Source organism: Condylura cristata, unplaced genomic scaffold (genome assembly GCF_000260355.1).
Source record: "Condylura cristata isolate star-nosed mole 26May11 unplaced genomic scaffold, ConCri1.0 scaffold00039, whole genome shotgun sequence".
NCBI lineage: Eukaryota > Metazoa > Chordata > Mammalia > Eulipotyphla > Talpidae > Condylura > Condylura cristata.
The window spans coordinates 4687585-4710863 of NW_004567140.1; the positions used below are offsets into that span (position 1 = coordinate 4687585).

The 23279-nt window shown below is 55.4% G+C and overlaps 1 protein-coding gene across 1 annotated transcript in view; it reads left to right on the forward strand.

Annotated features, from left to right (window-relative positions):
* Positions 1 to 887: 887 nt before the first annotated feature.
* The window catches only part of SLC6A2 (solute carrier family 6 (neurotransmitter transporter), member 2), a 41805-nt gene continuing 19413 nt past the window's right edge, over positions 888 to 23279 (forward strand). Inside the window, exons 1-4 of the mRNA XM_004693538.2 lie at positions 888 to 1161; positions 10936 to 11067; positions 13737 to 13974; positions 15006 to 15015. Coding sequence (XP_004693595.1) covers positions 888 to 1161; positions 10936 to 11067; positions 13737 to 13974; positions 15006 to 15015 — 654 coding nt within the window. The remainder of the gene's footprint in view (positions 1162 to 10935; positions 11068 to 13736; positions 13975 to 15005; positions 15016 to 23279) is intronic.

Here is a 23279-nt window from a genome sequence, read left to right on the forward strand (position 1 = left end):
GTCCCGCGAGTCGCCAGCAACTGGGCTCCCGCCGCCCCCCGAGCCCGCCCCGCGCCCCGGCCCCTGCCCACCCCTGGCCCCGCTGTCACTCTCCATTAGTGCTAACAGGCTCCAGACAGAACGAGCCCGGCGCTGGCTTAATGCAATCGGCGCGTTACCTGGGGCGCAGGCTACATTACCAGCCCGGCCCCAGCCTGGTGCGGCCAGAACTCGCCGCCCGGCGTCTCCCGCGCTCCTCGGCCGCGCCTGAGCGCCCCGCGGCCGAGTCCAGCCAGTGGGTGCCCCTCAGCCTGCGGAGGCCAGCGGATCCGGGCCGGGCCGGACCGTGGCCCCGGGATCCCGCCGCTGCCCGACACGTGAGTGCGCCCTGCGCGCGGGCCCCGCCAGGTGCGCCCGGGGACCCTGGCTGAGCGCGCACAGCGGGTGTCAGCCAGAAGTGCAGCGCTCCCTTAGGCGTGCGGGGAGGCTCCCGGGGTTGTCAGAGGTGGCGCTGAGCCCTTGGGGGGGAGGGGGCAGCAAGTCGCTTCGGGCCAAGCCAGGGAAACTTCAGCCTAGGCGTGTCCAAACCGCTCCATTTGGGGGCGGGAGGGAGCAGCGGGCGAGGAAAGCGCCGCGGGGCTCTCTCGCCGGACTTCGGGGCTAGCAGGGGCGGTCTCCACCTCGAAGTCCCCTCCCAGACCCGCGGGCCGCTACCTCTCTTTCCAATTTTTTCTAACACACGCGCTCCCTTTTCTGGGGACCCTGCGTCCACTCGGCGCGTGCCGAGCTCCCGGGAAGCCTCGGAGGCGCAAACAGGCTGGGATGGCCCAGTGACCAAATTATTTATTTTCTCCAGCAGAACCTCGGCCAGCTTCCAGTCCCGCTGACGTCCTCGGCCAGCCGCACCCATGCTTCTGGCGCGAATGAATCCACAGGTGCAGCCGGAGCTCGGCGGCCCAGACCCGGAATGCGAGCAGCACCCCCGGGCGCACAAAGCTGCAGACCTGTTGGTGGTGAAAGAGCGGAACGGGGTCCAGTGCCTCCTGGCGTCCCGCGGCGGCGACACGCCGCCCCGGGAGACCTGGAGCAAGAAGGTCGACTTCCTGCTGTCGGTGGTCGGCTTCTCCGTGGACCTGGCCAACGTGTGGCGCTTCCCCTACCTCTGCTACAAGAACGGTGGCGGTGAGCTCCCCATGGGCGAGGGTCCGAATTTGGGGGGAGGGGGGGTGACCTGTCCCCTGTGGAGCAGCGAAGCGAGCTGGGACTAGAGGGGACGCTGGGCGAGGGCAGGTCTGGGACGCAGGAGGGAACTGGGTCCCCGGAAAGGGCTGAGCCCCTTGAAGAAGGGAAACCGAGAGAGACCCGCCTCCCCAGGGCTGGGAGCTGGGGTGGAGGGCAGAATCTGGCTAGTGGGAAGAGCCCTTTCTATGAAAGAAGGAAGGTGGTGATTGGAAGACCTTCAGACCGGGCCTGGAAGTGCACGGGGTGGGTCCAGACACACCTTGACCCTAAATCCAGCACTCTGGGGGTCGGGGTGGGAGGGGAGGAGACAGGGACTTGGAGAAAGGGAAAGTGGAGAGCGGACTTAGAGCTTCTGAAAGTACCTAAAAGCCTCTGTCCCTTAGTGACTGAAACTCTGCCACGGGGACACCCAAAGAGACTACCTTCAGAGAGAAGCCCGCTGCCATGGGAGGATATAGTCCAGTCTTTGGGAAAATAGCCCCAGAGGCAGGAGGCAGTCCCTGTGCCGGTCATCCTGAGGGCCTTTGCTCCTGGGGTGTCCCAACCAGCGCAGTTCTGACCTCTTTGCTGGGATGAGTTTGGGGTGCCCTGCAGACAGCCTGGGAAAGTGACCACGAGGAAGATGTTGGGGTGGGAGCATCCTGGAAGCTTCCCCTAGCCATTGGCCACCCGACCCCCACCCCTGCCCCTTCCTGCCTGGTAGAGAGGCTCAGGACTCCAGGGCCAGAGGGAGGTGGGCCCAGGGGAAGCTCACCCCATATGTGCCCCGTAAGTACTGGGACTCTGCTGTGTGTCTCACTGCGCATTCTGGACTCTTGCTTTGGGTGAGAAATGAAAAACAGATAAACCAGCGCGAAACTTTTCCATATTCGGCTGCTGCAGCTTCTAATCGGTTTCCGGTCAGATTTAATTAAACATTCTGATCCTTTGAACTTCAGGAAGGAGAAATGCAGATCCTGTATGGTTTTAGCAACAAGATGGTGGATGAAAGGCAGACGGAGCATCCCAGTGACCCGCCCCACCCCTCCCACCCCCCCCACCCCGCTTGTCCTTAGGCAGTGGGGGGCTTTGCCATTAGCCCACAGTGTCAGTCGGGTTCCACTGGGCGTGAGGCTCGGTGCGAGTCTCCGCAGGGCCCAGCTAGGAGTATTAGCCACCGTGTCCACGTGCCAGGAGTTTTAATCCCCCCAGGTTTTCATTGTCACGCTCCTCCGAGTTATTCCCATTGTCATCAGTGCTCGGGGACAGTAAAAGCGCCAGGTGGCCAATGATATCCATCAGCTCCATGCACAGCCTGCGGTTTTTGCTGACCCTGTGTGCCCCTTGGCCATTGCCATGGACGCAGAGCGCACCCACTGGCAGGCCAGTTTCCTGTGTGCACAGTGGGACACAGGTGTACCGGTTGCAACTTGCAGGTGAAGGCAGCTGGAACTCGGGTTTTTCTCTCTGCACGTCACCGATGCCGAGATGCTCAGTCACTGGTCTCTGTCTGGCTCTGTCGCCAAATGGGCTGGGGCAGACTGTGGCTTTTCACCCCAGTATTTCTGGGGTTGAATGCCCATGTGAAGGCTTAGGTCTGGACAGTGAGGTAGGAGCCACCCAACAAACTGCTACTGAACAGGAAAAAAATGCATGAGAGGGTCCCAGCCTTTCCAGAAAGAGCAAAGGCTGTGGTCACTCTGGATGGGACTGGCGGCATGAGGTCAGATGGCCTCCAGGTCCTACTCTCCACCCCGTGACCCCGGGCACCTCTCTGGTTCCGCACCCATGAAACGGAAATGACGATATTCGACAGAGAGGACTCAGCATGACCAGGCTGGCGTGGGGTGTGGCCTTTGTGACGGCGGCAGCCACTGCCCATCCTGACGTGGGGTGCTGTGGACAGGGAGATGACCATGGTCTGGAAGCCTGAGGAGAGGCATTTAGGAGAGGTTCATGTGGCAGTGAAGGGAGATCATCTTGGACAGAGGAGTGCAGGCACCTGAGATTAGGGTGGAGGCGAGTCTGGTGGGGGGTGGGTGCGTGTGGACCTGAAATTCCAGGCTAAGGAGAAAGGAGTCCACCAGTGACTTCTCATTTCTGTCCGGAGTTGGCACAGTGTAGCTATCTACCCTGCCGACAACCCCCTCAGAGACTCAGGCGGCTCCTCTCTTAACTCACTCCTCACCCTTCTGGGGGGACACTCAGTGGGTCCTTTCTGGGCCTCCTCTTTGCTGGGACCTCCTGTCAGCTCACCCCGGCATCCTGAAGTCAGTCCAGAGACGGGCAAGCAGGTCAGCAGATGGCAGTAATTGTGGAAACTGCCCAAACCCCAGCTCTGTAATATGGCACAGCCCCTCTCTGCACCCAGGCTCCCCATTATAGTTAGAGGTGAGCTCAGATGCCCTCCAAGATCCATCTCTCTCCAGCACCCCGTCTCAGTGCTGCACCCAAGCCTGGACCTGCCCGCCCTGGTAGCTAAGAGCCCGCGTGCCCTGCTGAAGCCGTGTAAACACAGGGCCTCCCAGACCCGCTGCTCACGCTGACCAGGCTGGAGCTGTCCTTTGAAATGACAAGGCGCCAGGCCCTTATTGGCACCCTCAGCTAATAGTTCCTGAATGAATTCCCGGGAAATATCAGCTAGTGTGAATAGCTCGGCGTAGGCCAGGAGGCTTCGGTGGGGAAACCACTCCTGAAAATTCCAGGGCTGTGTTCAGAGCCTTCCCACATGAGGAGACCATGGTGCTGCTTCCAGGGCTGCAGGATCTCGCTCTGCACCTGTGGTCACAAGCCTGGTCTGTGCTCATCCCCAGGGAGGAGCAAGGACAGTCACCAGATCCCTGTGTTGGCTTCCTGCCGCGGGGAGTGACCCGCTGCAGATGGCAGCTATGTGGGACCCACCCAGCGGCAGGGGCGCTGTCACTGTGGCGTGGCCTCTGGGCTCAGGCGGACACAGGCTGGAATCTCAGTCTGACGTCGGGGGAAATGTGGCCTGACTGGTCGCTCGCCCTCGCTGGGCCTCTGTTCCCTTGTGCAGAAAGGGAAAATAACTCCAGGTTATTATTCCCGCGGGGGAGACGCCGTAGAGAGTGTAAGCTGATGCTCACACTCATGTCTAGCATGAGTAGACCTCAATCGACGCAACTACCACTATGATTGTTACTGACGTTAGGTACAGCCGAGACCCAGGACTTAGATGCGGTGTTGAGTTGGGAGGGAGCAGAACTGGTTTGAAGAGGAAACTGATGACGGGGTTTAAGACCAGAAGGTAGTCACGCTTGGGCCGGGGAATCCAAGACTCAAGATCTGGGCTTTGTTCCATCTGCTGACGGCCAACCTTGTCCCACTGTTGTTTGGAAACAGAGATTAACATTCCTACTTGGGGGCCCAGGAGGGTTCTATGAGCTATATGATTCTGGTCCCGAAAGGAGTTTCCTTCTTTCCCAAGTAAGCTCAGGAACTCAGGTCCCCTAAGCCTTTTGGGAACCCTCTTGATCAAGATATCTGGGGTGCTCAAGGCCAGGTGTAAGGTGGTAGCTGGTGCAGAGGACAGGAGAGTCTGAACTCAAGGGCCCTTCTCGTTGATTTTGGAGGGCTGTTTGTGCCCTGAACTTGCCACAACTGACACTGGTTGGCTGGCTTGGATGAACAGGAGCTAGCCAGCTGGCCTGGCCTCTGGACAGTTTGCAGGAATGAAGTTCTGGGCCGGTGCTGACATCTGCATCTGGGGTCACCAGCATGACTTGACCCCTTGGTCTGAGTTAGACTAAAAAGATGATCGGGTGGGGGGGCTGATTCCACCAGGTGGCATTTCCTAGGGCTCAATGTTACATCCTGCCCTTTGGTCCCACGCCCGACTGGCCACGCAAGGATTAGTCCAGCACAAGTGGAGAAACGTCCCATCCACTTCCATTAGCCTCATCCTTCATGTGAGTCACCGAAAAGAGCTTTAATTTAACCAAAAACATTTATGACAGATCCGCCATAGGCCAGGAATAGGGAGATGAGCTTTTAGGTGAGTTCAGCATCTATTGTAGATAACCTAGAAGTAATGTCATTTTGGATCCTATTACTGGAGGCCTTATGGCCCAAATGAAGGAGGTGAAGTCCTACTCTGTTCTTTGTAGGTCATGTTTCCCTCTGTAATGTAGTTCTTTCTTTTTTTTTTTTTAAGATTTATTTATTTATGCATATAGAACTGGGGTACAGGCCAGAGGTGCAGGGGCGGTGAGAGGCTTCACCAGAGACAGAGTGGGGAGCAGAACAGGCAGATCTATGAAGTACACTGCTGAGGGGAGCAGCGGGCGGGTCAGGAGAGGTCTGCCGCGCCATGTGGGTCACCTCTGGGGCAGGGATCGAACTCGTGCTGAAGTGGCTTTAGCTTCTCAGTGCTGTGCTTTAACCCTCGTGCCATCGTCATTTGTTCCTTTTAAAGACGATGAAGGAAATGGGAACTCAGGAGCCCCAGCTTCTTTGATAAAATGAAGCCCAGACCCTGCGAAGTTGACAGCAGTGGGAGGAGAGCCCACGTGGAAAGGGGTAGCCCCGACCCATAGATCAACTGGAGTACCCAAAGTGAGATAAGGGAGCTACCCCTTGGGGAAGCCAAAAAAATCAGATTTCATGATTTTGTGGTGAATCCCTTTCATAGGAGCAGGAGCTTGTATAGAGGCATTTAGAGGCTCCTGGCCGGCCTCACTGAAGTGCAGGGGGTGGCATGAAGAGGGCCCAGTGACAGTGGCCTGAGGCCAGTGGTCGCTGAAGGCCCCAAGGAGATCCGAGTTGCACCCCATGGCTCAGCTGTGACCCCACCCAGCAGTCTCTCCAGCTTGAGCGCGGCTTGGTCTAGTGTGGGAACCTGAGCACCGTTCTGCAGAAACGGCCGTGGGAGTCCAGCTCTTTAACCACAGAGGCTCGAGGGGGCCCAGACCTGACATCCAGCATGTAAGAGTGGCTGTGTCCAGTACTGAATGACAGAAAGCACGGCACAGGGGGCAGATGAACAGACTGGGCTGCCAGGCCCCACAAAGCCTCTGCTGACCTGGGGGCCCCTGAAGCTGGTGTGACCCTCCAGGCCAGTCTGAGTTAGGGTGAGGGCCCAGGACTACATGCTTGGTGTCCATCGGCCACTGGATACCTGCGGCCCTCGGAAAGGGGCACGGCCTCGGGCCAGGCGGTCCTCCCAGCTGAGACAATCCTTAAAGGGCTGACAGCCAGGGGCTGAGCAGTCCAGCTGCTCCCCCTAAAGGAGAGCCCCACCCCCAGACAGCACGCCAAGAGTCTTTTGGGCTTGAGCTGGCTGTGGCCAGTGGGAAGGCTGGTGCTGACTGGTGGTCAGCACCTTTGTGTGGACATCAGGGGAGTAGCCAGGCTCCCCAGGTGCAGAGACATGAGGACCCCAAGGGACCCTCTGGCCTGCCTTCTGCCTCTGCTCCGCAAGGACCCAGCCCCCCTCCGCACACCTCAGCGGTGGCTTCCAGCTTACAAAGGTGTGCCAGTCTGTTCCCCTGTGGGATGGCAGACTCGGTGCCCATCTAGGGCCCCATAGCTTCCAGCTACTTCTCCTCATCAGCCCAGTGATGCAGGTTTCTTAGCCACGCAGGTGATGAACCCACTTACCCCGAAAAGCCACCTCCCTCACGATGCCCGGACACAGTCAGCAGGGGTAGCCACCCAGGTCTGTAGAACCAGCAAAGGGGTAACAGGAAAACCCTGGTTTGTATGCAGGCCGCACGCTTGTGACGCCCTCTGTGCCTGGGGTTCCCTCACCCTGAGCTCTCAGCCCCCAGCGGTGTCTGCCGGCCCAGTTCTGACATCCTCTCAGGGGTGTCCTGCCCCGGGAGTCAGGCGAGCCCCCTGCTGGCCCGGGCCTGTGTTCTCCTGCTCAGGAACCCAGAAGCTCTCCCCAGCCCGGTATTTTGCAGATTTTGGGGGGCACCTTCATCACATTTTCAATATTCAATGTACACCCCTCCTCCTGCCCTCCCGGAGGGTGCAGGTGTGGCCAACTCCCACGTTCCTGACCACACTTCGGCGTTTCTGGGGCTCAGCCTCAATGAGGACCTCGCCACGAGCCACCTCATTGCAGCAAAAACTCCTTTCCCTCAGGAAATGACGCGGGTTCAGGAGCCCTGGGTAGCAGCAGAGCGGTGTCAAGCATCACTTTACTGGGGGCTCCTGGGATACCTTGGCCCCGCCCCGCCCCGCCCCGCCCCGCCCCGACTCGCTCCTTACCTTGCTGGACGGACCTGGGCTGGCCGTCCGCGCGTCCTTCTGTAGAGCGGCTGGCTGCGAGCAGTTTCCTGGTTTCATCCCTGCGCAACGACGTGCGTGTGCTCGGTCTGTTTCCACCTGTGGCGTTGGCTGTCCTGCGTCAGGTGCCCTCAGAGAAGGGCCTGGGCCTGTGGAGACCCGTCATTCCCCCTTCGCCCTTAAAGGGCTCCCTGGAAGCACAAGCACATGAATCTCAAGCTGGACATTTTCCCTACCTATTGGCAATGGGTTAGAGGTAAGAACACGCAGGCCAAAGTCAGACGCTGTTAATTGGATCTGGTTGTTCTTCCCTTTTGTAAGAACATCAAGTCGCTAGGGCAAGGTGCTGTGCCAAGGTCTGAGCCCTGAGTCAGCTTTCCCTGCCCCAGGGCCACTGACCTCAGCCTTTGGTCCTATAAAACAGGAAGCTAGCTGTCTCGCCTGCTGTGTGGGCCCAGCCGCCAACTCCAGAGGCATGGCAGGGGCCTCAAAGCAGAAGGACCCCGACATCCAAGCTGAAGCCACATTGCCTCTTGGCTAGTTTGGACAAGCATCTTGGCTTTGCTGAGCCTCAGTTTTCTCATCTGTTCAATGGGCTCAGTAGTGATTCTCTCTCTGGCATTTTTTTTAAAGATTTATTTATGCATACAAGAACTGGGGTGCAGGTCAGAGGTGTGGAGGAGGTGACAGGATTCACCAGACAGATTTGGGGAGCAGAAGAGGCAGATTGACTGAAAAACACTGCTGGGGGGAGCAGCGGGGAGACAGAAGAGGTCTGCTGCGCCATGTGGGTCACTGCGTGGCTGGGGATCGAATCTGTGCCTTAGTGGCTGCCAGTAGCTTGATTGTACTGTCTTTAACCCCTGAGCCACCAAGGTGGCCCTCGGGCACGACTTTATTTTATTTTTTTTTAAGCTTTGTTTATTTATGCATACAAGAACCGAGTACAGGCCAGAAGTGCAGTGGGTGAGAGGATTCACCAGGGATAATGGGGAGCAGAACAGAGACCTACTGAAGCATGCTGCTGAGGGGAGCAGCGGGGAGACAAGAAAGGTCTGCTGGGCCGTGTGGGTCCCTCCCTGCCCGGGGATCAAACTCGAGCTTCAGGGGCTGCGGGTAAGCTTCACAGTGCTGTGCTTCAACCCCTTGCTCCACCAGGGAGGGCCTCAGGCATGGTTCTAAATGGGAATTTATGTAAAATTTCACTGTGGGGTTGGCATGTCACAGATGTCAAGTAAGTGCTACTCGCTGTTCCACCAGCCTCACGGTGACCCCTAACACTTTGTCACTCACTCTTGGTGGATATGAGTTCAGTGCCAGAGCTGTTCTTACTGTGTGGGTGAGGAGCAAGGGTGGAGGCGGAAACAAGGAGGGGAAGTGGGGGTTTGTCAGGGGCCATTTCCAAGAAGTCCAGCCTGGAGCCGGGCTGGAGCGTGACCAACAGGCCAGGTGGCTCTGCTGGCACCAGAGCCCAGCCCCAGAACACCCTTCCTCACAAAACCCTGTTTGGGCTTGTGTCTTCCACCTGGGTTGAAATGATCTGGAACCTGCAGGGTATGTTGGGAGCATCTCCAGCACTCTGGGGCCAGGCAGACCTGGGCGCAGATCCCAGATCCATCACGGAGAAGCTAAGTGAGCTACATCAAGTCACTTAATTTCTCCCAGCCTCAGTTTCCACCTCTGAAAAATGGGGCTAGCCGTTCCTACCCCCGCTAACTCTGGGAGGGTGAGTGGGATCGCAGACCCCGCACGTTCTTGGACAGCAAAAGGGAAGAACAGCAAAAGCCAATGAACCATGTTTCCCTGGGGCCTGACTTTTCTCACCTCCAACCCACTGGAGCGTCCAGCACCCAAGAGGACACAGCAAGTCTCAGTATCTCCAGCTGTACCTGCTGTTCCTGCTCCTGCTACTGAAGGGGCTGGGTGTCAGCATCATGCTTCGTTCCTAGGAACCCTGGGCCCTTAGAAACCAGGCAGAATGGGGCCTCCCTGGAGGCACAGGGCTGTCTCAGCACTATGAAGCTATCACAGCCACTGTGGCCCGAGTTCGATCCCCGGCCAGGGAGTGACCCACAGGGCACAGCAGACCTCGCCTGTCTCCCCGCTGCTCCCCTCAGCAGTGCATTTCAGTAGCTCCAGCTACTGGATCTCAGCTGAATGGATTTCAGTAAATCCTCATTCTGTCTCTGGTGAATCCTCTCATCTCATCCCACCCGCACATCTCTGGCCGGCACCCCAGCTCTTGCATGCATAAATAATTAAAATAAATCTTAAAAGCAAGAAAGAAAGAAACCCAGGAAGAAAATGGAGACTGACCGTCTGAGTATCTGGGTGAGTTTGACCCTGGAATTCTCCACTGGAACCCCTGTTTCTACATCTGTAAAACAGAGGCGGTAACGGTCTTTACATTTTGGGGTCGTTGTACAGATTGAACGAGAGCAATCTGTAATGTACCTGGACCACGGGTCCCATCAGCGAGCAACGACTGGTCTCCACTCCCCTGGTATGGGTGGGTCCCGGTGTTTGGTTTCCAAGGTGACAGCATCTCAGCCAAAACCACCTCCAGCTGCATCAGGAGAAGAAGCTGGCGTTTCGCTTTGTTCACGCTGGGCTGGCAACTACACTGTGATGGCAGGCCTCCCCGTGAGTCACCTGGAAGCGTCAGCGCCCACTGAGCACACCTGGGGCTGCATGGCCCCTGGGACGTGTCCCTGGCCCGCAGACGTCCAGGTCCAGCAGGATTTCCCCCAGGGATCATTGCTCCCGTGGGCACCCGCCCCAGTCAGGGACTTGAGCCCGCTTGGCTGTGTGCCTGTGTACCTGCAGCTCTGGTAACAGAGCAAGCCCGAGGTCGGAAGACCTGAAGACCACCTCACCAGCGGACCGCAGCAAGTCCACACCCTTCTCTGCCTTCTGCTCATGTCCCTGAGCTGTTGGGGGAATAATGCAGTAAGAGCGTGCTTGGAAACGCTCCACGTGACCTGAGAGTAAGACCAGGATGAGCCAAATTAGCAGCTCGGTCGTATGTCACTTCGGACAGTGCTCTTTCTCTGGTGTCTGTGTTCCTGTCAGTAAAAGGAGAGGTTTGGGGGTGATGGGCATTTCCCAGAGTGGTGATCCATGCAAGAAAACACGGGGTTTAAATCGTCTTGGTACAGACTGTATGTCCCTGCTGGAGCTCACACTGTGTGCGTGTGTATCAAAGTCTGGGAGGGTCCCCCAAGAAACGGGACCCTCCGTTGTCTTTGTCTTTTCCTAATTTGAAATCACTCAGTTGTGATCTGTTGTATTTCTGTAATTGTGACCACACCTACTCTAATGTGACTGCTTTGTGATGAGCTGCAAGAGTTGCTCTGGCTAACTGGGTATACCCACCCCGGCACCCCCTCGGGAAATGGTGGGGAACAGGCGAATGAGGGCCAGGGCAACCTCTGAGGGCAGGTCCCAGGTGGGCTCGGGGTCACCTGCCTCTGTGTTCTCCAGGTGCCTTCCTGATCCCGTACACCCTGTTCCTCATCATTGCGGGGATGCCCCTGTTCTACATGGAGCTGGCTCTGGGCCAATTCAACCGGGAGGGTGCAGCCACCGTCTGGAAGATCTGCCCGTTTTTCAAAGGTAAGGCACAGCTCTGGGGGAACCAAAGATTGCGCAAAAACCTTCTGTGGCCCCCCTCAGAGAATCTGCTCCTAACGTGGGACCTGAGGTCCATCGACTATCTTGTGAGATTTGCAGGCATTGACAAGGTCAAGGATGTCCAGAGTTCAGAGTTCTAGGCAGAACTTTGGTGTGTAAATAACTCACCAGCCTAAAAAGACTGGGTTTCCTGCCAGCTGAGTGACCAGAGGGAGACTGCTCTCCCAGGCAGGAGATACAGGAGGGCCCAAAGTCCCCAGTGCACACAGGACCATTGCTTCCGCTGGCCCCCATGGCAGACATGATGAATCAATCTCAGAGCTTTTCAGTGCAGCCTTGCAGTCTTTAGCACAACGGCCACAACTTGATTACAGCTGGGATACAAGGGGAACCCTGTATCAGGGCTTAGCAAATCTCTGGAGGAATGGGTCGTAGCAACCACTATATCTTGGCCCCACACAGCTGTGAGGACACAGAGTAAGAATTCGTATCTCTCAAGCACTGGTGAGAGTACTGGGCCCAGATGGCAGTCAGGGCCGTGGCCCTCCCATGAGCCTCTTCTCAGCTGGCACATGTCTCCTGAGCACCTCCTGTGTACTCAGACCTGTGATACATACAGGCTGGTGCATGAGCCTTTCAAGACATGTGTGTTACTTAGGCCTTGGGGGGGCTTAATTTCCATAAGTTCCATTCAGAGTGGCTTTACTATAAAAGAGAATTTATTGATTTATGATACAGTAAAGTCCTGCTGTGGTTGTAGCTTCAGGTACAGCTTGATCCAGGTGCCTGCTTTGTGTTATTTGGGATCTATTTCAATCGCACTCCTTGTCACGTCTGCTTTCTTCAGCCCTAGCATCAGTCTCAGGCTTATTTTTCTCAGATGCTACATCAGATCCTTCCAAGATTAACAATGATAAAACAAAACAAAAACACTTTCAATCTTCATGGGTTCTTTAAAGGCCTCAGAGAAGATTCTCATGGGTTTGGCTTGAATCATATTCCCTTGTGTCAACCAGTCACGGTGGGGATGGCTGGGCCTGAGCGTATATTTACAGCTAGTAGGAAATTCACTTCACAGAAACCTCACAGGTTCTCCTGCCCACCTGTGGCTACGCAGGCACCTTTCTTTTTCTTTTTCTTTCTCCTTTTCCTAATAAACCTATCCTTTTAAAATGTAGAAATGTTAAATTAAAAGCTAGCCTTTTCCCCTCCCTGGAGCACTGCATTGCCAAGCTAAGCAAAGCCGTGGCTGCTTCAGTGCAAGTTCGATCCCCACCCAGGACGTGACCCACAGGGCACGGCAGACCTCTCCTGTCTCGCCTGCTGCTCCTCTCAGCAGTGTACCTTATAAATCTGCCTGTTCTGCTCCCCACTCTGGCTCTGGTGAAGCCTCTCACCCCTCAGCACCTCTGGCCTGTACTTTAGTTCTGGATGCATAAATAAAGAAAATCTTTTAAAATTACATAAAGTTAACCCCTTAAAGTGATATGAGGCAAGGAAAAAAAAATGTGTACTTTAGGCCAACACTGTACAACTTGCCTTAGAGGAACTTCTGATACATTTAGGAAGATGTGATTGGTGTACAAAGCAGGTGGTTGAAAATACGACTCAGCGAACACACAGAGTGTGAAGTTCTGATCCCAACACTTGCTTAGGATTCTTCTGAAACGGGAGGATTTTTTTTTTATTTATTTATACATATAGAACTGGGGTATAGGCCAGAGATGCGGAGGGTGAGAGGATTCACCAGAGACAGAGTGGGGAGCAGAACAGGCAGATGGATGAAGTACACTGCTGAGGGGAGCAGCGGGCGGGTCAGGAGAGATCTGCCGCGCCCTGTGGTCTCCTCCGGGGCAGGCGGGAATCAAACTCATGCGGAAGCGGCTTAAGCTTCTCAGTGCTGCGCTTTAACCCGCTGCGCCACCAGGGAGGGCCCAGGAATTTTTTTTTTAAGGTTCATTTATTCTATGCACACAAGAACTGGGGTATACGCCAGAGTTGCAAAGGACTGGAGAGGATTCACCAAGGACAGAGTGGGGAGCAGAACAGACAGATCTACTGAAATCCACTGCTGAGGGGAGCAGCAGAGAGACAGGAGAGGTCTGCTGCGCCCTGTGGGTCCCTCCCTGGCCGAGGATCGAACTCATGTTGCAGGGGCTGCGGACAGCTTCCTAGTGCTGTGCTTTAACCTCACCCCACGAGGGAGAGCCCTGAAGCAGGATTTAAATGGAGGGAGTTATTTTAGAGGTGATCACAGGAAGGTACAATGAGGGGTATGGAAATGGGGGGCAGCTGCGAAGCTAGATCCACCCTAAACAAGCAGCTTGTCCCGCTGGGAGCTAGTGGGCACACCCTCAGCACCCTCCTGCCCGGGGCGAGGAAGCGGGAGCCCGGACTCTGACACTCCCATGCCTGACCCAGCTTCTCCCTGGAGGTCGAAGGCCTTGGAACCTCTGAGCTGCCCGGTGAGAGGACAGCTGCAGTGGTCAGAGGAAGCTCTTAGGCAGAGGGGTGGGGTGGTGCTAGGAGGCTCTGACAGCCCGCCATAGGGAGAACAAGCCAGAGGTGCCACAGTAGCTGCAGCCGGCCTGCAGGAGAGGTGGTTCTGGAGCTGGGCCAGGGAAACCCCGCCTGACCCGCCTCCCCCCCAGGAGTCGGCTACGCTGTGATCCTCATTGCCCTCTACGTCGGCTTCTACTACAACGTGATCATCGCTTGGTCTCTGTACTACCTGTTCTCCTCCTTCACCTTCAACCTGCCCTGGACCAACTGTGGCCACGCCTGGAACAGCCCCAACTGCACCGACCCCAAGCTCCTCAACAGCTCCGTGCTGGGCAACCAGACCAAATACTCTAAGTACAAGTTCACCCCGGCAGCGGAGTTTTATGAGTAAGTTGTCCTCACCACCCTGTTCCCACGGGCACACGGAGACCTGGGCTGGGCAGGGCCTGAACAAACAGTGACTGCAGGAGCAGGGGACGCCAGTTGTGGTTTGTGATGTTTGCCAAGCGGCCAGGTCAGGCCTGTCCCCGGCCAGGAACCATGGATACTGCTGCGTGCAAGGCAGCTGGAGAAGCTGTTGCTGTGGCCAGCGTGGAGGCGGGCATATCAGCAAGCAGGGTAGGGAGCCGGAAGGCTCCTGAGTCGTGGCTGCACCCTTGGGGGAAAGCGCTGGGGAGCGTAAGTGCACCCCACAAACTCAAAGGGATTGTGAGGGCGAGGCCTCTTTAGCCCAGAGCGTGCAGGAGGGCCCCTCTGAGGAGGGGATGTGACCATGGAGGACATCGGTCAGGGAGTGCCCAGGGGCTCAGCTGTGGCTTGGATGCAAGTCCATGTGATCTGGAAGGTTCTCTCGGAGCTGTGAGTGACGTGAGGCAGTGCCTCAGCACAGAGGTGCGCCAGACTGGCTGTGAGAGGTCCTGACGGCTGGTGGGGGATTAAAAACCTTTCTTTAAGACACTTTGTGGGTTGAAATCACTTTACCCACAGAGAAGTTGCCTCAGTGGGGTGTCCTCGTCTCCCCTCAGGCGACTTCTAACCTGCTGCCTTGAATGACCGCAGGGTGGGGACGGGACATCAGAAAATTCACATTGACATCTCATAACCGACCCTCTGGCGCCTGGGGGTGTCTGTTGTCTCACGAGTGTCTTTTTGGGTCCAGGATCCAGCCTGAGGCCCTCGGGGACTTCCGTAGCCAGGGCCCCTCTCTCTTCCAGTAGGGGAGCATCCTTTGTCCTGGAGTGTCCCGACTTTGACAGTTTTGAAAAGAACTCTTTTTTTTTAAAGATTTATTTATGCATATAAGAACTGGGGTACAGGCTACAGGTATGGGGGTGTGAGAGGATTCACCAGAGACACATTAGGAGCAGAACAGGCAGATGGACTGAAGTACACTGCTGAGGGGAGCAGCGGGGAGACAGGAGAGGTCTGCTGCACCCTGTAGGTCCCTCCCTGGCCAGGGATCGAACCCATGCTGCGGTGGCTGCGAAGAGCATCACAGCGCTGAGATCCAGCCCCTTGCACCACCAGGGAGGGCCCCCTTGGGCATCTGTATTATGCTGGGTTTCTCTCCCATTAGCCATCCCTGCCCTCCGTCCCTTTGTGTTCTCGGGTGTGGGAGGGGTGGTAATTGGCTTCCAGTCACCTAAATTAAAGTGTGTGATGGTGGTCTTTCGGAAAACCACATGTGTTGTCTCTCCCGCTCAGGTGTGAGTGAGGCCCATATTAGCCAGGTACATGTCAGAACGTGACAGGAAGACCCCACTGGGAGTCTGCCCTCAAGGACACAGGCCAGAGTCGGGGTGGCTGCCTTCTGCCCAGGACAATAGGAAGCATAGTGGACTTAGTGGCCTCCATGTCTCCGTAGTATGTCCTCTTTGGTTTATTTTATCTTTTAAAAAGATAAAAACTGGGCCCTCCCTGGTGGCATAAGGGTTAAAATATCACTGCTATCGAGCTATCAACAGCAACTGCAGCAGGAGTTTGATCCCTGCCAGGGAGTGACCCACAGGGCGCAGCAGACTTCTCCTGTGTTTCTGCTGCTCCCTCAGCAGTGGATTTCAGTCCTTCTGCCTGTTCTGCTCCCCACTCTGTCTCTGGTGAATCCTCTCATCGTTCCCCACCCCGCCACCGCCCCAACCCCTGCACCTCTGGCCTACACCCAGCTCTTGTATGCATAAATAAATAAGTCTTTAAAAACAAATAAATAAATCAAAACTTAGCCGCTTGCAGGCTGTACCTGACCAGGCCACAGCCTGGCTTTGGCCTGGGGGAGGTGGACGGGGTGCGGAGGGGGCTGAGGTTTGCCAACTCTTGGCCTAGAAAAGCACTGCCCAGTGAGCCTTTCTGTGATAACAGAAATAAAGCCAATTTTCCTGCCTTCTGGTTTCTTCGTTCATAAAATAAGAATAGTTTTGGTGGCCTAAGGGTTATGTCTCAGCCCTATAACCACAACAACCCAACTCAGTGGCCTGAGTTTGATCCCTGGCCAAGGAACTAACCCACATATGGCGCAGCAGACCTCTCCTGTCTCCCCGCTGCTCCCCTCAGCAGTGCATTTCAGTAAATCCTACTGTTCCACTCCCCACTCTGTCTCTGGTGAATCCTCTCACCCCCTGCACCTCTGGCCTACACCCCAGTTCTACTACAAAATAATAAATTAATTTAATTTAAAAATGGTTTTATACTACAGTGCTCACGTTAAGAGAGGCAAGGGAAGATTCTTTGCACAATATTTGGGTCCTAATCTAAACTGGATAAGAATTTGTGAACACTGCGACAATGTTTCCGAATAACAACAGCTCTTCCGAACACTAAGACCCAGTAGAACACAAGGATGAAGACAGTAGGCTCTGGGGGGCTCACCTCCCCCCCCCAGCAAGGAGGGGGGTCAGGTGAGGAGTGAGGCTCTCACCTTCACAATACAATAGGGAATTCACTCACCGAAGCGATGCTAGCGAGAGGAATGGAAGCAGTGAGTGTGGCCAACCAGGTGGATTTTGCATCTTATCCAATCTCGGTGCATTTACCTTTCAACAGCCATGTGTGGCCAGTGGCTACTACGCTGGACAGGGAAAGTCTAGAGGATAAGAAAAGACAAATTCACAAACAGCAATGTGTCAAGGACCATCTCTTGTTCTGTGTACTATGCCCTGAGCCAAATCTCAAAATGAGTCTAATTAGGCTGGGGCTACTCAGGACAGTCTCTGTCCCTGCCAGCCTGGCACCATGATGCCAAGGGGGTCCAGCTTGTTTCAAAGTGGCTCCTGGAAAGTCTGCTGCCTTCTGGGGCCCAGGGGAGCCAGGGGCTATCAGGACTACCTCAGTGAGCCTTGCTGAGCATCTCTGAGTAGCCTGAGACTGTGATGCCTGCAGATTCCCAGAAAGACTCCACTGTAGGCGGTGGGCAGGGAGGGACAGTATTTAGCAGAGGACCTCCTGCATGGAATTCTAGAAAGATTTATTTTTATTTATGCACGCAAGAACTGGGTTGTAGGACAGAGGTGCAGAGTGTGGGAGGTGAGAGGCTTCACCAGAGACACAGTGGGGAGCAGAACAGGCGGATCTACTGAAATCCACTGCTGAGGGGAGCAGCAGGGAGACAGGAGAGGTCTGCTGCGCCCTGTGGGTCAGCTCCCTGGCCGGGGATCGAACTTGTGCTGCAGTGGCTGCCAATAACTTGGTAGCACTATAACCTTGTGCCACCAGGGAGGCCCACTGTTGCTGAATTCTAACTACATCTATAGCCCCACAGATCTGAAACGCTGCCGTCACTTGCAGCGAGCGTGTTTAAGAAACAGCATCCCTGTCTCATTACCCCATCACTCACCGTGAGTGAGGCTCTGAGCTAGCTTCTCTGTTTGTGTTGTCTTGTTACTGCACGAAATGTCTGTCACTCGCCCTCATGAACACACGAGAAGGCTAAATGGTGGCTTCCGTTTGCAGACAGGACAGGAAGTCGCCGACCAGCCACGTGGCTGGCTCTGTGCAGGGCCAAGGTGTGGAGCTGGCAGCTGGCACTTCAGGACCCTGAGTGTGAGCGTCTCTCTGCCGCCTTGGAGCCTAACCCTAACCCCCTCCTTGCCGGACAGTGGCGCCCCCAGAGCCTGCTGTCTTCATCTGCGTGTTCCCCTGGGTCGTCTTGTTCTGAAGGGCTGTTATTATTCAGAAATGTTGTCATAGTCATGAAGAATACTTAGCCAGCTTAGATTAGACCCCAGGCATTGTGCAAAGAGCCTGTGCTATCACCCGTGATCCGGCACCAGATTCACTTGTCCTCCCCCCTCTCCTCCCCCTCCCTCCCTGGATGCTCAGATCTACCGGCAGTGCCATAGTATTGTTTTTTTCCTTGACTCTGCGTTTGGTTTCTCTGTATTCTGCATGTAAGTGAAACCATCTGATATTTATCTTTTTCCTTCTGACGTATTTCGGTTAGCATAATTCCTTCCAGCTCCATCTGACATGTCTTGTCTTTTTTGATCGCTGAGTAATATTCCATTATGTAAATACGCCACAACTTTCTGATCCGGTCGTCTGTTTGGGAGACTCTTAGGTTGTTTCCACATCCTGCTATTGTGAATAGTCTGCCATAGCCCATCCTCTCTGTTTAATCCTGACCACTGTTATCTCAAACTATTCTTATTTTATTCATGAGGAGTCAGCATGGCAAAAAATGACTTGTCCAAGGTCATGCAGTTTAGAAGTGGCCTTTGAAGGAGGTTTGAACCCAGGCATCTGGCTCCAAACCCCAAGCTCTTTGCCAAGTGATTCTAAACAATTGAGGTGTGTTCGAATCACTGAAGAGTTTTAAAACACCTGGAAGCCTGCACCTGGAGCTCTGAGGGTTTTTTTTTTTTTTTAAGATTTATTTATCTTATGCATACAAGAGCTGGGGTGTAGGCCAGAGGAGTGGGAGGTAAGAAGATTCACCAAAGACAGTGGGAACCAGAACAGGCAGATCTATTGGAATATGCTGCTGAGGGGAGCAGCAGGCAGGTCAGGAGGGGTCTGCTGCGTCATGTGGGTCAGCTCCCTGGCTGGGGCTCGAGCTTGCACGGAAGCAGCTTCAGCTAGCTTCAGGGTGATGCACTTTAACCTGTTGCGCCACCAGGGAGGGCTGGCGATTCTGACTTTCTGGTCTGGGTGTGGCCAGGGCTGGAATCTTCATGAGCAGCCTCTCTGGTGGTTCTCTCTCCAGCTGGGTTGAGAGTCTTGGGCACACTCCTGCCTCGGGCACAGAGCCTGCTGGTGTCAGGCTGACATCCCAAAGTGTCACGTCGTCAGCAATCTAGGGCCTCCTTTGCTCTTCTAGAGCGTAGCCTCCAGAAATCCCAGCGCCTTCCAAGGGCTGTGGGTGGCGGTTTTAGGCTTCCTGCTTTCTGCGCGAGGTGGGACTGCGAGATGGGAGGAGGAAGAGCAGAGGCTCTGTGCGCTTCCTTTTATAATCACATGAAGGAAAATACTTGATTTTTCTTTTTGCTCTGGGCAATCTTTGTCCTTATAAATGAAAATGGAAAATGATAGCCTTGTCTCAGTCTAGTTCTTATTTGATTCCTCCTCTGACGTCTTCGTGGCCAGCTCTGTCCCAGCAGAGACACCCAGCAGGAGGGAGAGGTGTGTTGCATTTTGAGATCCTGGCTATTTTAATTACACCCTACACTTTCTCCAGGCTCAGTTGTGAACAGATGCTATGCCCATTCTAATGCAGAGAGCTGAAGAGTGTTGGGACCTATAGCAGGGAGTAGAATCCAGGGCTTATTTCTGCAGTGTTCTGCCATCTAGAAATCTGCCCCACCCCCACCCTGTTTGAGCCCCCCTCAAGCTTCATCGCTACGATGAGACAGGGACTGAGCACCTCCTCACAGCAGTTGAGTCTTCACAGTTCATGGAGCTGGAAATGATTCCCAAAGTACAGGCAGGAACGTGGAGACTCAGGTTCCAGGTAAGTGCGGAGGCGGGATCTGAACCCAGGGCCTCTGACACCAGACTCAGCCCCAGACACAACGTCACTCCTGTCTTCCTGCCCCCCTTGTACGTCTCCAGCAGGGGGTCCTGGGACTGGGCAGGCATCCTGCTTCTTTCCTTTGCCACCATCTTCCTCGCCTGCAGTTGCTCTCATGAGCTTCTACGTCATGAACTGCCCCAGGATTTATTTTTTTAATGCCCCACAGAACTTTTAGCCAAATGTTTCTGCTTTAAAACAGAACCTGGCCCTCCCAGGTGGCGCAACGGGTTAGGATGCAGTACTGTAAGCTGGCCACAGCCACTTCAGGGCAAGTTCGATCCCCGGGCCCAGAGGAGACCCACAGGGCGCAGCAGACCTCTCCTGACCCACCCGCTGCTCCCCTCAGCAGTGGACTTCGTCCATCTGCCTGTTCTGCTCCCCACTCTGTCTCTGGTGAATCCTCTCACTGCCCCTGACCTCTGGCTTGTACCCCAGGTCTCTATGCATAAATAAAAAATAAATCTTTAAACAGATAAATGAATAAAACAGAGCCTTAGTCCAGGGACCCGACAAGCCAGGCTCCGGATGCCCACCTGGGGAGGCCGGGTGGTTTTTCTCTGCCCCACGAGCCCGCCAGCCAATTTTATTACCATCTTGTACTCATTTAAATGGACGGATTGAGCATATCACTCCGGGGAACAAAACCGCTCTCTCCCCCAGCTCTGGGCCTGAAGCCAAGCAGCCAGAGGCTAAAGAAACCCCAGTGCTCTCTCTGTAACTTTATCTGTCAAAAGGCAGCCTGGGTGAGCATGTGCCAGAGAGAAGACCGCTACCCCTGCCTGTGCCTGGGGAGGCAGAGAACCCCTCCACCCCAACACTGCCCCTCTGTGCCCAAATGTCAAGTGAGAAGCAGAGGCCTGCGGCCCACACACCTCAGGCAGTCTGGACCGTGTATTTGAGGATGATTCATTTTCGTTTTCCTCAAACCGCTGGGCAACGCCAGCAGCTCAACTGGCTTGCACTGACCCCCGCGGCTTGGGCCGTTGGGGAGAGCCTGGGCTGCAGTTCTCTTTCTTGGGAATCAGCTCGGGAGGTGGTTGGCTTCCCGCCGCCCCCCACCCTGTCAGGAAGGGCATGTGCTCGGCCCCCCGCCCAGTCGGGGCCATGGCGGTCAGCTGATTGGACACTGGAGGGAATTTAGCAAGTTTCAGGGCAAGCGCGGTTGGTTCAGGGCCTTTTTATTTTCTCCGTGATTGTAACAGTGAAGTTGGCCAGATAGTTGACGTCACTTCACATGTAACCCAAAGCCAGGGAAGAAACAGAAGGAAGGATCACCTGGGTTCCGTTCCTGATCTGGTTCTGTCCCCTTTGAGAGACGCCCAGACCCTGCCGGCCCCACCTCTGTCCACGCCCCTCCCCCCGTCATCTCTCTCTCAGGGTGCAAGGGGGCACCTTCCTCCAGGGGAGAGCAGCAGGGGAGAAGAGATGTTCTCACCGACAAACTGGGCAGGGAAGGGTGTTGCCGGCTGAAGGAACAGAGAGTGCAAGGCTCCGGTCAGTGCGAGAGCCCCGACTGGAGTGATGCGTTCCGGGCTGGTCCTCTGGGAGCCGAAAGTGCGGTGTGAACTTGGTGCAGAGATTGTGAAAGGCTCGATGCTGATGACGTGTTTTGTAATCAGGGCAGGATTTCACGCCCCGCCCCTTTGACATGGGGGCTGGCGCCCGCTCTGAGGCTCCATGTTCCTGCCTGTAAAACGGGAATCATTTCCAGCTCCATGAACTGTGAAGACTCAAAGTAGCTCTCATAGTAGCTATGAAGCTTGAGGGAGGCCGAAACGTGGGGGAGGAGGGATTTCTAGGGGCTGTCCTGGTTCTGGCTGTTCAGCCTCATCTCCGGGCCTGCAGCCCTATACCAGCAGGCCCCTCGCCTCCAGCTGTGGCAAGAGAATGTCTCCAGGTCGTTAGTGTTGTGGCACCTCTGGGGGCTTGGAGACGGGACAGCGTCCAGGCTTGAAGGGCACTGCAGAGGGACAGCTCGACTTAGCACAGACAGCGGAACTAAGGGGGCCGCTGGAGGCAGTGGCCAGGCGCGGGGAGATGGAGGCCCTGGGGGAAGGCAAGGCGTGGGCCCAGCCTGGGCCAGGGCCATGAGGGTGGGGTTTCAGGGGGCAGGCCAAAGGGGCCAGACTCATTCAAGGGGAAGATGACGCAGGGCGGTTAGTTTAAAGCCACAGCATCTGGCCTGGGGAATCCAGGGACGGGGAGGACGTCGCACAGGCTGCTCAGCCTTTATGTGCGCTCCCTGCAAAAGCCTGTCCGCACCCCACCCCGGCCCAGCCTCCCCGGCACACCCCCACCAACTCGCCTGCTCCCACTGGCTGACAGAGGAGACACCAGCCACCTCCTCCGTGAAGCCCCCTACCTTGACCCTGACCCTTGCTGGTGCCTGCTGGCCTCGAAGGCTGCAGCCCGGTCATGATGACTGTTGCGGTCACCCTCATCCCGATGCCAGCCACCATCTCAAAATCCGCCACGTTTTTAAAAGTCTTATTTTATTTATTTATGCATCCAAGAGCTGGGGTGCAGGCAGACGTGTGTGGCATGAGAGGAGTCACCAGAGACAGAGTGGGGAGCAGAACAGGCAGGTGGACTGAAGTCCACTGCTGAGGGGAGCAGCGGGAGACAGGAGGGGTCTGCTGCGCCCTGTGGGTCACTCCCTGGCTGGGGATCGAACTCACGCTGCAGGGGCTGCCAGCAGCTAGGAGTGCTGTGCTTTGCCCTGTTGTGCCACAGGGAGAGCCCTTTTCTTTCATCTTTGGATGGGTCCCCCTCTGCTTGGTTAGGCCCTAATAAGCAAATGGTCCATGTGCTTGCAATTCCTTCCTTGTAGATTGGGGTACCCTGACTCTCAAACCTCATGAGTACTGCGTGTTTATCCAAGTTTGTCTTCTTCTTTTTTTTAAGGATTTATTTGTGCTTATAGAACTAGGGTGCAGGCCAGAGGTGCAGGGGTAGTGAGAGGCTTCACCAGAGTGGGGAGCGGAGAAGGCAGATTGATGGAGTACACTGCTGAAGGGAGCAGCGGGGAGACAGGAGAGGTCTGCTGCGCACTGTGGGTCTCCTCCGGGGCTGGGGATTGAACTCGTGCTGAAGCAGCTGCCGCTAGATTCATCGTGCTGTGCTTTAACCTGCTGCACCACCAGCGAGGGTCCCCAGGTTGTCTCCTTGGAAAAAACTATTGAATGGCAGAAAGTGGCAGCTCAGTGGATGTGACAAACTAAACACAGCCGAGTAATCAGTACCGGGGCCAAGAAACCTGGTGTCCCTCGGTCCCCACTATGGACACAGAGCCAACGAACACTGCTGGCTTGGATTCCTCTGCTGGCTTTGATTTCTTTCTCGCAGAATCATGTGTGAGAAACTCATCTGTTGCGCTGTCTGATATTCTGCCTATGAGAATACTGTAATTTATCCTGCCTACTATTGGTGATAGTAGCATGTCATTTGGGGTTATTATAACTAAGGTAGCTATGAATATTCTAGAATATGTCTTGATGAGACAAGGCACACATTGCTACTGGGTTAATACCTAGTAGGTACAGAGCACACAGGCCTATAGCTTAGCATCTCAAATAGGAGAAATGTTTCTTCTTGTCTCCATCTCTAGACCCTGGATTCTTTTTTTTTTTCTTTTCTTATTTATGCATACAGAACTGGGAACTGGGGTACAGGCCAGAGGTGCAGGGGCAGT